The following is a 13,510-nucleotide window of genomic DNA, read 5'->3' as shown; positions in this document are numbered from 1 at the left end:
AGAAATGTGAAAGCAAACAAAGAGATACTGACCACTGGAAGGTGTAGAGAAGTGGGAATGTGGAGAACAGTCTGTGCTCTATAGCCACTTGCTGAGAACAGACAAGCTGCCAGGGGAGAGCACAGGCATCTTCCCTCTCCTCCTGGCCAACCTTCCACTCTTTACAGACCCATCTATCTCATACCTGACAACTCTGCTGCGTGCCCATCTGTGTCTCCATACTCAAATTCCAGGGTAGGGCAGTCCACAGAGCCCTGTAATGGAGAAATCTTCGTGGTAACTTGGGAAAAAGGCTGACAAAAGGAGATCACACCCTCATTTCATTTTCCACCTCTCTTGGAGGCCAAAGTTAGAGGAAGAAGGCAACTAGGAGGGTTCCATCTGGGCCTTTCATCCAAGAAGTACCCTCCTCCAAGCCAAAATTAGAGGCTCAGTGTGGGGCTGGGCTGAAGATTCCTATATAGAATCAGAAACTCTGGGCAAAGGACCAGGATCATGAACAGATATGAAAGCTACAATCTGTGCCCATATCTGATCTACATAAACACAGACCTGAAGAACATCTAGCTGATCTCTAGAAAAACAAGACGGATGAAAACAAAAGAAGTAAACTGGATTCTGACTTCAGCTCTGTCATTAACCCATTGTATGATTTTGTATGATTTCATTCTGTGGATCATAGTTCCTCATATATAAAAAGACGTCCTTAGTTCCAATATTCCACAATTTTAGGACTGTCAAATAAGGTAGCATTTCTACTTCAAATTGTACTAAAGGCTAGATTTCCTATGATGTTGTATGTAAAAATTTATAATACCCTTTTAAAAGTATTTTTAATATAATCCTACACCCGAACCTCTTTAAGCATTTTGGGATAGATTTTTCCTACCAATATATTAATAAATATGAATTTAAAAAAATTTGAATCCCAGGTCTTGTCACATACTATGTGATCTTGAACAAGTTACTTAACCTCTTTGTGCCTCAATGTAGTATAAAAAATGTATTTGGTCTTTGCCCCATCACCCACCTTCCTGGCACAGAGCTCTTAAAACCTTTGGAATTTCCTGAGTAGTAGGAGTGCCTGTTATTCATAAGGAGCTCCTGTCAACCATACTTGAGGTTATGCTAATGAGGTGACTTAGAGTGAGAATTTCAAAAAAGGAGCTCCAGGGAGGGGAGGAGGCTGAAGACTGAGTTCAATCAAGTGGCCAGTGGTTTGACCAACCATGACTAGGTAACGAAACTCCATATAAAAACTCTGGGGCTTCCCTGGTGGTGCAGTGGTTGAGAGTTTGCCTGCCGATGCAGGGCATACGGGTTCGTGCCCTGGTCCGGAAAGATCCCACATGCCGCGGAGCGGCTGGGCCCGTGAGCCATGGCCGCTGAGCCTGCATGTCCACAGCCTGTGCTCCGCAACAGGAGAGGCCACAGCAGTGAGAGGCCCGCGTACCGCAAAAAAACACAAACAAAAAAACTCTGAAACAATGTGATTTGGGCACACCAATGTGCTAGGAGGGTAATGCCGCAGAGAGGGCATGGAAATTCTGCACCACTCCACCTCCATACCTTGTCCTATGCCTCTCTTCATTTTGTTCCTGAGTTGTATTCTTTATAATAAAATTGTAGTCATAAATATAGCACTTTTCTTAGCTCTGCGAGTTGTTCTAGCAATCTATCGAACCTGAGGGGGACAGTCATGGTAACCCCTGAATCTACAGTTGGCCAGGCAGAAGTGCAGGTAGTCTGGGGATTCCACTGTGGCTGACATCTGAAGTGGGGGCAGTCTTGTAGGACTGAGCCCTTAACTTGTGGGGTCTGTGCTAACTACGGGTAGTGTCAGAACTGAATTGGTATCAGGGAATTGTTGAAAAATGACGTACTCAGTTTTCTCATCTGTAAAATGAGGATAATTCATAGGGTCATTGTAAGGACTAAATGAGATAATAGAGGAAAAGCACTTAGCACACAATCCAGCACCTGGTAGCACTATGTGGACGGTTACTCCAAGAATTTTACTTACTCTACTTATGATTTTAATATTATATTATAAAGGAATTTTTCTCATACTATAATTTTTTTAAAGATAAAGGTTCACTTTTTAAAAAATGAATATTTATTTATTTAGGCTGCGCTGGGTCTTAGCTGTGGCACGCAGGATCTTCGTTGCCACATGCAGGATCTTTGTTGCAGTTTCCTGGATCATTAGTTGCGGCATGCAGAATCTTTAGTTGTGGCATGCATGTGGGATCTAGTTCCCTGACCAGGGACCCCTGCATTGGGAGTATGGAGTCTTAGCCACTGGACCACCAGGGAAGTCCCTGTCTCATATTATTATAACTGTCACTTTAAACAGCTAAGAGAAGAGTTCTCTGATGGCCTAGTGTTAGGATTCTGGGCTTTCACTGCCACGGCCTGGGTTCAGTCCCTGGTGGGGGAAATGAGATCCTACAAACTGCACAGCACAACCAAAAAAAAAAAAAAAATTTATTAAAAATAAATAAATAAATAAACAGCTAAGTGGACAGATATCTATTGGCTTACTTAACCAATTCCCTATTGTTGAACATATGTTTTTAATTTTTCTTTACTATATACATGAAGCTGTAATACTCATAAATTTTTTTCATATTTAGGATCTTCTCTGACAGATTTTTATAACGGGAATGAATGCATCAAACCTTATGACAATTTATATGGCTCTTTGTACATGACAAGTTGTTTTCCAAAACCACTTTATGAATTTACACTGCCAAAAAGGTGATTCATGTTTAAATCCACTATAGCAAAGATTTCTAAACTTCTGGATTACAGGGACCAGTAAGAAAAAAAAAAAGGTGGATGGTGGAGAATGACATAAGGTTGTTGATGTTTTATTTTCTAAGTAGAAACTTTAAAAATCTCTTAAATATATATATAATTTTAAAAAATCATTTAATACCCCCAAAATGCAAAAGACAAAATATCAGAATAAGAGCCATTAAAAGCAGTGAAGCTTTTTTTGACTGTAAGTCGAAGTATAAGTAAACTTTACGTCATGTCCCAACACACACAAAACTGGAACAGAAGTTTAACAAAATAATATTTACCACTACTATATGTGATAAACCAGTACTTCCAATTAGTCTATTTCTTTAAAAAAAAGTTGGTCTCAACTCACAGGTTACTCCCTACAGTTTGAAAAACATTGTTTTAAATTACATACATCCTTTAAATGTAACGTATTGAACTACATTTTATGAAAAACTCACTTCAATGCCTTGAATTTTCCTCATTTTGCTACAAACCAGTTAAACTTTGTCAAGGACTTTGGGAACGACCTGAAGCAAGAAATCTGGCTGTAAGAGGTCTGAGGTGAATCTTTTGGTTAGGTTAAGAATCTTTTTATTAAGCAAACAATCATTCTCTAGCTTCCTTTTAAGGTTAGGATATCCATACACTAAGCCATTGGGAGAGGGTAGGTCAATGGTGCCCCTATAAACACAGTGATGTACGAGGCTCTGTTGACTTGTGCCAACAGTAATTCTCTTCCAGTAATTCCTGAAGCCCTAGAGAGGAAAGAAAATCATCCTCCCCAGGACTGTTTTCCACAGGAATGCAAAAGGAGGGAGGGAAGGAAAAGCAGATAGTCATCTATCTGAGAGTCAAGCAGAGAGTCTGGCACCTGGGTGTTGTGATAGGGGACGTATTGACAGGTAAGAGCAGCTCTCCTGCTGCAGTGGAAGGTGAAGGAAAGCTAATGTTTCCGGCCAACCTTTGGGCAGGCAATAAGCTCAGATGGTGAGGATCACTGCAGTTGTTCATTTCCACATGAAAAGTGCAGCTGCAGACAATCAGGCAGTAAACTGGGTAAACTGTGGTGCAGGTGGAAAGCTCTGAGTCTCTGGATACTGAACTCACTGGCAAGAGTAAAACTATCAGAGCCTTTTCCTGAAGGAAGACTTGATAGGTAGGGAAAAGGCCTCCTGGTTCAAGAGGAGTTTTAATTCACCCATAGAACATATCATTCCGAAATTATTTTATTCACTCCCACACTGTCTCTGCACCCCGACTGTGGAGAGACCGCTGTATCCCTAGCACCTAAAACAGTGCTGGGCATATAGAAAGAACTCAACAACTGTTGAATTAATAAAAGACTCATCCCCCTGCCCCACCCCCCAAAAACCATCTGAACAAGAACGATGTCTCTATGGGGGAAGGAGAAACAGGGTGCCCTAAAAGGCCAGATTCGTACTGAGGCAGGGAGGGTGATGATATGGTGCATAAAACCCTGATCCAGTATGGCAGGAGGGCTGAGCTCTGCCTCTGAAAGGTGGTGTGATTTGGGGCCAGTCTTTTCACCTCCTCCACTTCTCTCTTTTATAAAATGGGATGGATTCCCGCTTGTCTGTATCAAAATGGAAAGCATACATGAAATCCCTTTGAAACGGAAATACAATTCAAATGGTAAACCGTGGACTGGGATGCCTAAGATCTGGCTTCTACTACCAGTTCTGTCCCTTGATGATGATGATAATATAGTACTAAGAGCTACTGTGCGCTAACCAACTACATGCACCGTGCCTGCACTGAATTAAACATTTCATATTCAATTATCTCATTTTGACTTTATCGCAACCTTCTGAGGCAGGTAGTATTAACCTCATTTTACAGAGGAAGAAACTGGAGCTCAGAGGCTGGCAATCTGCCAAAAGTCACACCAAGAGTAAATGGTAGGGCTGGGATTCAAAACCTCAAAACCTGCTCTGACTGAACCCAAAGCCTGGTACCCCTGGCCACTGTGCCAGATGAATGACCTTCGGCAAGCTACTTTTGTCTCCCACTTCCGTCAAAGCAAGGGCTAAAACCCGGTGACCTCTATAGACCCTTCCACACCTGACATTTTGTGGTCTGATTCCCCGCTCAGATCCGGTTCTGCTCTTGGCTAGCTGATGGAAGCTGGCTGGATGAGGGGGTTGGAGTGAATGTTAATTCACTCCTTTCATCCTAGTTAGGGTTTCTTTTAAGAAGAGGGAACATTCATACTCCTCTCTGTGGGTCTGTATCGTAGCGGGGGGGGTCCATCCACTCGCTCCGGTACTGCCCCGCCTGACTCCTGTATCATTAACCCTTACAGGGTGGGGGCCTGATGTCCGTGGAAAGTGCTCCCTCAAGGGCTGGCCAGCACACGGGGGGAAGGGGAAGGGCCCAAGTCACGCGGCTGCTCTGCTCGGCTCGGGGCGCCTCGGGGTGGGAGGGCGGCTGCCCCCACGCCGGCCCCTTTTCACTGCGGTCGGGCTCCGGCCTCCCACCCCTCAGGCCACTCACTTCACCTCTCCGCTCCTGTTCCTCCTCCGTAAATCGGCCTTACGAATTACCACTCCGGGGGGCTACAGCGATTAAGCGAGATAAATATGTGAAAGTATCCGGGACTCTGGCTATCAGGCTCTATCTTCGCGCCCCCCGAGGGAGGCCAGAGGGCTAGAAAGCCCCAGACCCGCGGCAGGAGACGGACGGAGAGGGTCAGGGGCTGCAGAGCCCGGAGTTCAGGCTGCGGCACGGGGCGCGCAGGGGTCTCCCGGCGGCGGAGGGGCACGCGACCGAAACACCTCAGCCAACGCTTCTTGCCCCGGGCGTCTCCCGGCCCCAACTGAAAGCTCTCCGGGCTCCTCACCTCCGACTCCCGCCGCTGGCTTCTGAACGTTTCCCGGCCTTTAGGCGCCGCTGGCTTCCCTTTGCCGCCGCCGTTGCCGTTGCCATAGCCATTGGCAGGCGGGTTCCCGGACCCGGGTGCCGCGGGGTCCTCCATGCGGCTCTCCTCAGCAGCTCCCCTCTGCCGCTCTGCGCTCTCTGCCACGGGTTACCCCACAGCCGCCGCGCGCCGGGAGCCAGGCCCCCGCCCCCTCCTCAGCTATTGGTTGAGACCTTTCTCCGCAGCCCCACCCTGCAGCGCGATTGGCTGTTCGACCTCTCTGAGCGGGACTTGGAGGGGGCTCATTCAAGGGATTTTTTTTCCCATTCCCGCGGCGTCGCTGGTAGCCTGACACTCCGCTGTCGGCTCTTAGCTCCACCTCCCACGTCCTGGGCCTTGAGCTCTAGGTGGTCAGCTCTGCTGCTCACTAGGTGTCCCTCAGCCCTCACCCCCTCCCAAATAGCGACCGTTTTGGGGAGCTCCAGTCTCCGCCTGCTGCTCCACTGCAGTCTTCGTTTCCCCAGTATCACAGAACTCTGCCCCCAAGTCCTGGCTCCTGAATACTTTCCAGATCCTGCTTCAGTCGAAGGGGCCACCCGCCAGGGACACCGCAGGAAACGAGCGACTCTCCCTCTCTGGAAGCTGAGATTTCAGAGGCGAACTCATTCCACTCGGAGTGAGGGCTTGACTGGGAGACTGGGGGTTGAGGGGTGGAGCGGGGCGTTTTTACTTCACTGAAATTGCTGGTGCCTTTCCGGGCTGGCCATCTGCCTTTCTCTGCTGAAGGGGTGCATCTTCCTCATGGTGTGAGCTAGGGAGTAAAAGTTGATTGGAGTACAAATCCCCAGAGCCACCTGTGCCCCAGTCCTTTCCTTCATTCTAAGATCCTTCCTAAGGGCTCAGTGTTACCTGGGGCAAATGAGGCTGTGTGGTTTGCCCACTTTGGAACTTACGTAAAAAGCGTCTTACAGTAAATATGTGTGCAGTCTGGGATAGTAATAGAAGCCCCAAACAAGTTGGGGGGGGATTGTTGAACTGCCACTTTGTTCCAGGCATTGCACTAGTCTCTTTCCAGATATATCTCTCCTACAGGTTGTTTTCACTAATCCAATATTACTGACAAGGAAACCGGGACTCTCAGAGACTAATTACTCCTTGTTTGCAGTTCCCAAGGTATCATATTCTAATATCTTGTTTCAGTGTCTCTCACTGGAGGAAACTCTGCTCTTCTCTTGGCTAACTTCTATTCTTCCTTAAAAATTCTATTTAGTCATCACCTCCTTCTCCAGAAAGCCTTTCTTTTGACCCTCATCAACCTACTCAGGCTGTGCTGGTGTCAGCCAAGTCTGCCTGGATCCACAATCCTTATATTTTCTACTATATCCTCAAAGTAAGGGGCCCAAAGGAATTATCCCCCCTTCTTGTATCATACCTCTCCCTCACACTTTCCTCTGCTAATTAGTAGGCGACAGATCAAGGCAGAGTTGAGAGTGAGCACTCCTTGGAGATTTCTGAGTTCCTTTCTCTCCCTGGTCTCCAACATCTCCTTACTGTACCCACCCACAATTTTCCCTTTCCTCTCCCATTCCCACCACCCACCCACCTCAACCTGGATATAAGCTCTCTGAGAGCAGCTTTTGTTCATCTGTGTATTGCTCATTTCTGTGTGTTTAACACAGGGTTTCTTCTGTACTATCGACTGAAAAATGTCTTGTCGTGGGGAGCTGTTTTGTGCACTGTAGAATGTTTAGCAGAATCCCTGGCCTCTCTTCACGAGATGCCAGCAGTACCCTCCCCCTAACTGTGACAACCAAAAATGTTTCCAGATATTGCAAAATAACCCTGGGTGGGGTTGCGGGGGGCAAAATCTTCTGTGGTTGAGACCCACTGGTTTAAACAGAATTGAATTGATATGAATTTCTAAGAAAGTCTCTGGCTCAAGGCCTAAACTATTTGATTTTGGAATTTTTTTCGGAGTATAATTTTGTTAAACTCTTAAAGATTCATACTCTGCTTTAAAATTCACAACCCACACCTAGCTCATCACTGCTTCAGTGTGGTAAACCTGCCACAGCACAGCCCATTGGGGCTTCTTAATAACATAATTTTCTACCTTCCCTCTTCCCAGTATATCTCCTCCTAAGCAGTCAGAGCTCTAGGATTGACAAGCCCAGAACTTCATATTCTTTTGTGAGCCTAGTCAATCATCAGGATCCCCAACAATGGTGACATACAGGAGTGGCTACTTTTGAGGTTTTGTTCTTTTTCCAACCTATCCCTAGGGCCAAGGGAGCAGAGTAATCTTCAGTTGGGAGTAGAATTGAGGACAACAGTTCTCAAGTCCCCTCTGGCCTTTATGTAAAGCCATTTGCTGAGCCTAGAGCTCCATCTGGCTTCACTTTGGGAGATGGGGTTTAAAAAAGCAGTGCTATGGAGATTGCAAAGAATCAACATGGGGAGAGACCGCAATCCAGTATCTTTTCCACACTGCAGTAGAATGGGAGCCAGTAAAGATCAGACAACTATCTAATCATTAGAGGCCCAGACTTTCAGAGCTTATCATAAGGAGGAAGATATCTGGAAACAGCTACTGGAAGAAGTAACAAGAAACCACAGATTAACTGAAAACTTTGAAACTCTGGGCCATGTAATTGGCACACACTCAGTTTCTTTTAGCTTATTTGTCAACAAAGAAGTGACAGCCATCAACACCACTGACTACAGAGGTACCCATAAATATACCTTGGAGCTAATTAGGGACTGGTCCACATCTTGCAGAGATGGCTCCAGTGTGGAATTATTTTTAAACCTACACTACCACTTTCCCTTGTCCCCAAACTCAGGTATTCTGAAGCTGCTGGCAGAGGGCTAGAGGTATAAATAGGTATAGTTACAAGGACCAAACATACCCCTTTCCCCATATAAGCACTCCACTTTAATCCAGAGGTTGGATATGTGATTATATAGATAACACCTGGCATTGAAAAAGCTTAAAAATAAGATTGCAGGAAGTCTTAAAATACCTAGTTTTTGAGGGTATCGGGCAGCCAGGATAAAATAGTACAATAGAAAAAGGATAAGAATACCCTCTTTGCCCTATAAAGAGCACATGTGGGTGTAATGAGGCAATTCAGGCTGTAGGGCCCTAGGCTGAGACAAGGAATCGATATTTATGTAGTACCTAGTGTTTGCTGGGTCTGTAAGCAGTATTTTAAAAATTAAATCAGGTCATTAAATCTTTACTCTAGGAGATAAGCATTATCCATTTCACAGGCAAGAAAACTGAGGCTCTGAATGTTTATATAATTTGGCCGAGTCACACAACTTGTAAATGGTAGAGCTGGTCAAGTCAGCCTGACTCCAAGCTCTTTCCACAACATCACGAGATTGAGAAACTGCACAGCAGTGGGCAGCCTGGGATTACCCTGTGAATCTGAAATTAAGACCGAGGCACTCAAGTTTCCATCCTTCACAAAAGAGGAGTCAAACCTTGCTGTAGGGCTTCCCTGGTGGCTCAGTGGTTGGGAGTCCGCCTGCCGATGCAGGGGACACGGGTTCGTGCCCCGGTCTGGGAGGATCCCACATGCTGCGGAGCGGCTGGGCCCGTGAGCCATGGCCGCTGAGCCTGTGCGTCCGGAGCCTGTGCTCTGCAACGGGAGAGGCCACAGCAGTGAGAGGCCCGCATACCGCAAAAAAAACCAACAAAACAACCTTGCTGTAGTGGAGCAAATCCTGCCAGCTGGTTTACAGGCTCCATGCTAGCTGCTGCATTCTCCTTTGAGAATGGGCCACCTTTGAACCATTACCAATTACCCAGGCTATTCCAGCCCTGTGGCCCTTAGTTTAGACAAACAGAAGTCAAAGTGGCATGAGATTCTGATAGGGAAGAAAACATCTTGCATACAGGATATAGAACTTGTTTAGGTTGTCAACTAAAGAAAGTGGATATCTTTAGTAGCTATTTCTCAAAAATGGCTACTCTACTGGTAGTTGAGAAAGAACAGGCAGTTGGACTCATCTTCTGGTTATGATTTACTCAGGCAAAACCTGACTTAGAGACAATTCTCTGCTAGATTCATTTCTTTCTTCTCTTTGGTTGGATGTCATAGTCAGGTCCTGTAGTCAGGGTCTTTTGGTCCCAAACCACAGGAGGCTGGCTTTCTGTGCTCTCCAGCTTATGGCAGCACACAGAGGGCTTGGGGGACCAAGAACCAAGCTTTAGTTCCTCTGCCTTAAGCCTATACTTCTCAACTCCCCCAGAGCGGTCGCTTTACGAAAGCAGGTTCTTTATACACAGAACGGGGTGGGCAGTGGGGGAAGGGTGATATTTATGAGTGGAATGACCCACCATGGAACAAGGGACTCAAGGCTAAGGACACTTAAACATGCCTATTGGTAAGTGCTTCAGCTTTTCACATCCTTGCGCTACAGCAGGCTCTCTAGCCTGTTGCCCAGAAGCCTCTCTCATCTCTAAATTCCTAGTTCACTGAAGCAAGGAATACTCTCAGTACAAGAATCCATTTTAAGAATATTTTATTTATCTTTTGAGATTACATATTCATTATTGCTGATCTAATACAATCACTTAGACATAAAGATTTCCAAGAGCCTCTCAGATATGGCAATCTTTAGAGGTTTTATTTCCTTTCAGTAAGATGACAATGAGAACTAGATAATTTTACATATATATGTATGTATATATAGTTTAGAACTTGTCCACATATAATTTGCTGGTGTTGCCTATTTTTTCCTGTAATTTTCCTTTATTAAAAAAGCTTAATGCAACAATGCATTTTGATTTCTTTTTTAAAACCATGACAAAGTTAATTTTGAGAAAACCACAGGAGCAGCAATTTCAGATCTGTTCAGAGAAAAGCCAAGCAGCAAAAAAGCTTTGCAGGAGTATGTGGCCATGGGGAGCCGTGCTCATATGGGAGGGGAGGATGAGGAGGTAGGAGGGCAGAGGAAAGGTAGACCAGATACTTTTTTTTTTAATGAGAAAAAGAAAACAGTATTTCCATTAAGAAGGCAAAAAACCTTGAAAACTAGCACAAATTCACTGCAGAGAAAATGGTAAGATTCCCCACAGGCCAGGGTCACATATAAAGAGCTAATTAGTCTTCTTTCCCATGCTTCCAGATACCTAGGATGCATCTGAGGTGAGAGCTCGAGGGAAGAAGATGCATTTGTTCTGATTACACGGGCAGAAAGAATAACGGCCAAATTCCAACACCAAGGTAGAACCCAAATACTCAGGAGGCCTGGACCTCCTTTTCCTTAATGGTTATGACACAGAGTCCCCAGAAAGAGATGAAGAGTGGTCACCTGAAACTCAGAGGCAAATACCTCACCATGGGTAGCAACATGGGCAACCTAACCTAGCAGCCCAGTGTGGCTCTTTTTCATTTGGAATGGGTCTCTTCACATTTTCAAGGCAGAGTATGTCCTGTCAGGATCAGCACATAGTAATCTCCACAGGCAGCCAGGCTTTGCTGAGAAACAGCAGGTTATGACTTTGGCTTAAGAACATAATGAGCTAGAGTCCAGATATCTGCCTAATGGAATCTTCTCTGGATATAAGATGAGACACAAATTTCATCTTCTGAATCTTCTGTTAAAGGGATCCAATTAATTAAAACAAAAGCCAGAATAGGGTGGGCAAAAGGAAGAATTGAATGGCCTAGTGGGATTTTCAGCATTTATGATCTTCTCCATGAAAGAATATAGCCACGCATGTGGCATTTTTCCAGTACTTGCTAAGACATACGGCCTCTGAGGAACTAGATTCTATGGGCTGAGACTGTGTACTATTTAGTGAGGCAAACAACCATTTACTTAAGATCCACCTCCCTACCTCCAAAGGGAAGGTCACTTCCAGACTAGCTCTGTGGGTATATGTGAAGACCAGGAGAAGTTGGAGAAGGTAGAAATCGGAGAGCAGAATTAGGGTGGGAAGGTTATGGTGATCGTGGGTGATCTGGTGTTTCCTTGGGTCACCTTGGTCTTGAGACTTTGAGGCAGACCAGGATAGGGGAAAAATGGAAAAACAAAACTGAGAGTGTTAAACAGGGTTCGCAGGGGGAAAAAGGACTCATTTCATTCAAGATTCCTAGGACCACTCCAGACTTTAACTCTTAGAACCAATCTGGTCCCAATGGAACCCTTAAGACCAACAGGTCAGTCTCTAAAAGGAATCCAACTCTTAGGTGGGACACAAAATTTCAGGCTGCTCACATTACAAATTTTTTGTAATGTTGGAGTTACTCAAGAAACTACCTCTGGAATACAGAATCCCAAGATGGCCAGAACATAAAAAGATATCCCAGCAGAGAAGAAAGACCACAGACCAAATTGCAGAGACGTTAGATCTCAGTTTCATATTCAATGGCAATGGCCAAAGGGATGAATGTCTGACGACGTTCAAACTAGCTTTGATCATCTAGATTCAGTTTACGGTGTCATCTCTGTATAGCTTAGCCAGTTAAGCTGCAAAGCCCTTCCCAGGAGACAAATAAATATATTCTGCTTCTTTAGGGTGTTGAGCTGTGGGTCTGAAAGATCTGTCGCATTTCTGAAGCCCTGCTCTCCCAAATCCCTTGGAAAGTAAGCCTTTTCCTGCTCAGTTTCAGAAGGAGTTTTAGGCAATAGGAGGAAGTTTCAGGAAGCAGTGTTTCACAACAAGCCTCCTTTTCTGAGACAGTGCCAATCTGTAGGGAGCTTCCTGGGAAATTATCCAGTTAAATGACAAGGAAGTAAAATTATGGGCCCCAGTGGGGCTGGCCCTCACTTCCTGAGCAGAGGTTAGTTGGGTTAGAAAGAGGGCAAAACAAATGTCTGATAAACATCAGAGCTGTTGAGGAAATAATAGAGGCACATTCCTCTTGGAACCTGAAATTGTTAAAATGGACATAAATATTCAAGGAGAAGAAAGGAGTCCTGGGTAAGGAAGGAGACTCCCAGGAAACAGAGGCACAGCTGAGTTCTTTGTGTAGCTTGCCAAAGCCACAACACTCCTTCCTTCCTTCCATTTTATAAAGAAGGCAGTGATAGTGATGGTCAAGGATGGGAACCCAGGCCATGTTAATTCAGTGGCTTCCAAAAGGCCTCACCTGGGGAAGGGCCAAAGCTGAGAAAGGCAGCTGCTAAAAATTTATTCCAGAAAACCTCAGAGAAGGAGGAGTCTGGAATCCATGGACTAACTCCTGAGCCTGGACAAGAGAACAATGCCCAGCGCTGAGGATTCCGAGTCAGTGGGGAATGACTCAAAAGATCCACTGGGAACCCCATTTCTTTCCTTCCTCAGCCTGTCCTCTGCAGCTCTCGCAGCCCTCAGGACAGCAACCACACTCTGGGCCAAGGCGACATTTATTATTTAGGTTAATAAATAAATAACCTAACATATAGGGTGAGCACGGCAGGCAGCTGATTGGAGAAGCAGCTTGCTGGGTTCTTTCCTGTATAGGAGTGGAGAAAAGACTTGGAGTTCTATCCCTTAAAACTTCTTCTGGCTTGAGTTACAGGAACTTAATACCTGCAGGAAAAAAGAAAGATGAGACTGTGATGTTATCAGCTTGTGGGGATGCTGGGACATGAAGAGCCGGCCTAAAGGTATAACGGGGAGGCAGGGACTTTTCTGCAGTGTATGGTGAGGGTAGATAAATGTGGTGCTTTTTCACATCATGAAGAAGGCCAGTTTTTCTCCATACAGGGGTAAACATCATATCAAGAAGATGAAGTGGCAAATTCAGGGGAGTGGGTTTATTTTCTTGAGTTCATGTAAATATGGTGATGGATGAAAAGACCAATTCCAGTGCAGGAAGCTCATCACTACTCAGGCTT

General features: G+C 45.3%; 2 protein-coding genes across 4 annotated transcripts in view; both read right to left on the bottom strand.

The window, feature by feature from the left end:
- Nucleotides 1-5,807, bottom strand: part of STRIP2 (striatin interacting protein 2) — a 42,180-nt gene extending 36,373 nt beyond the window's left edge. Inside the window, exons 1-2 of the mRNA XM_060019995.1 lie at nucleotides 5,654-5,807; nucleotides 185-254 (exon numbers count right to left, since the gene is read on the bottom strand). Coding sequence (XP_059875978.1) covers nucleotides 185-254; nucleotides 5,654-5,788 — 205 coding nt within the window. The 5' untranslated portion in view covers nucleotides 5,789-5,807. The remainder of the gene's footprint in view (nucleotides 1-184; nucleotides 255-5,653) is intronic.
- Nucleotides 5,808-10,193: 4,386 nt separating this feature from the next.
- AHCYL2 (adenosylhomocysteinase like 2) overlaps nucleotides 10,194-13,510 on the bottom strand; it is a 171,655-nt gene continuing 168,338 nt past the window's right edge. For all 3 annotated transcript variants that reach the window (XM_060020869.1, XM_060020870.1, XM_060020871.1), the window contains exon 17: nucleotides 10,194-13,202. In XM_060020869.1, coding sequence (XP_059876852.1) covers nucleotides 13,196-13,202 — 7 coding nt within the window. In that variant the 3' untranslated portion in view covers nucleotides 10,194-13,195. The remainder of the gene's footprint in view (nucleotides 13,203-13,510) is intronic.

This window comes from Delphinus delphis, chromosome 9 (genome assembly GCF_949987515.2).
Source record: "Delphinus delphis chromosome 9, mDelDel1.2, whole genome shotgun sequence".
In the NCBI taxonomy this organism is placed as follows: Eukaryota; Metazoa; Chordata; class Mammalia; order Artiodactyla; family Delphinidae; genus Delphinus; species Delphinus delphis.
Note: the sequence above shows the minus strand (reverse complement) of the source record. Positions and strands in the feature narration are given on the sequence as shown.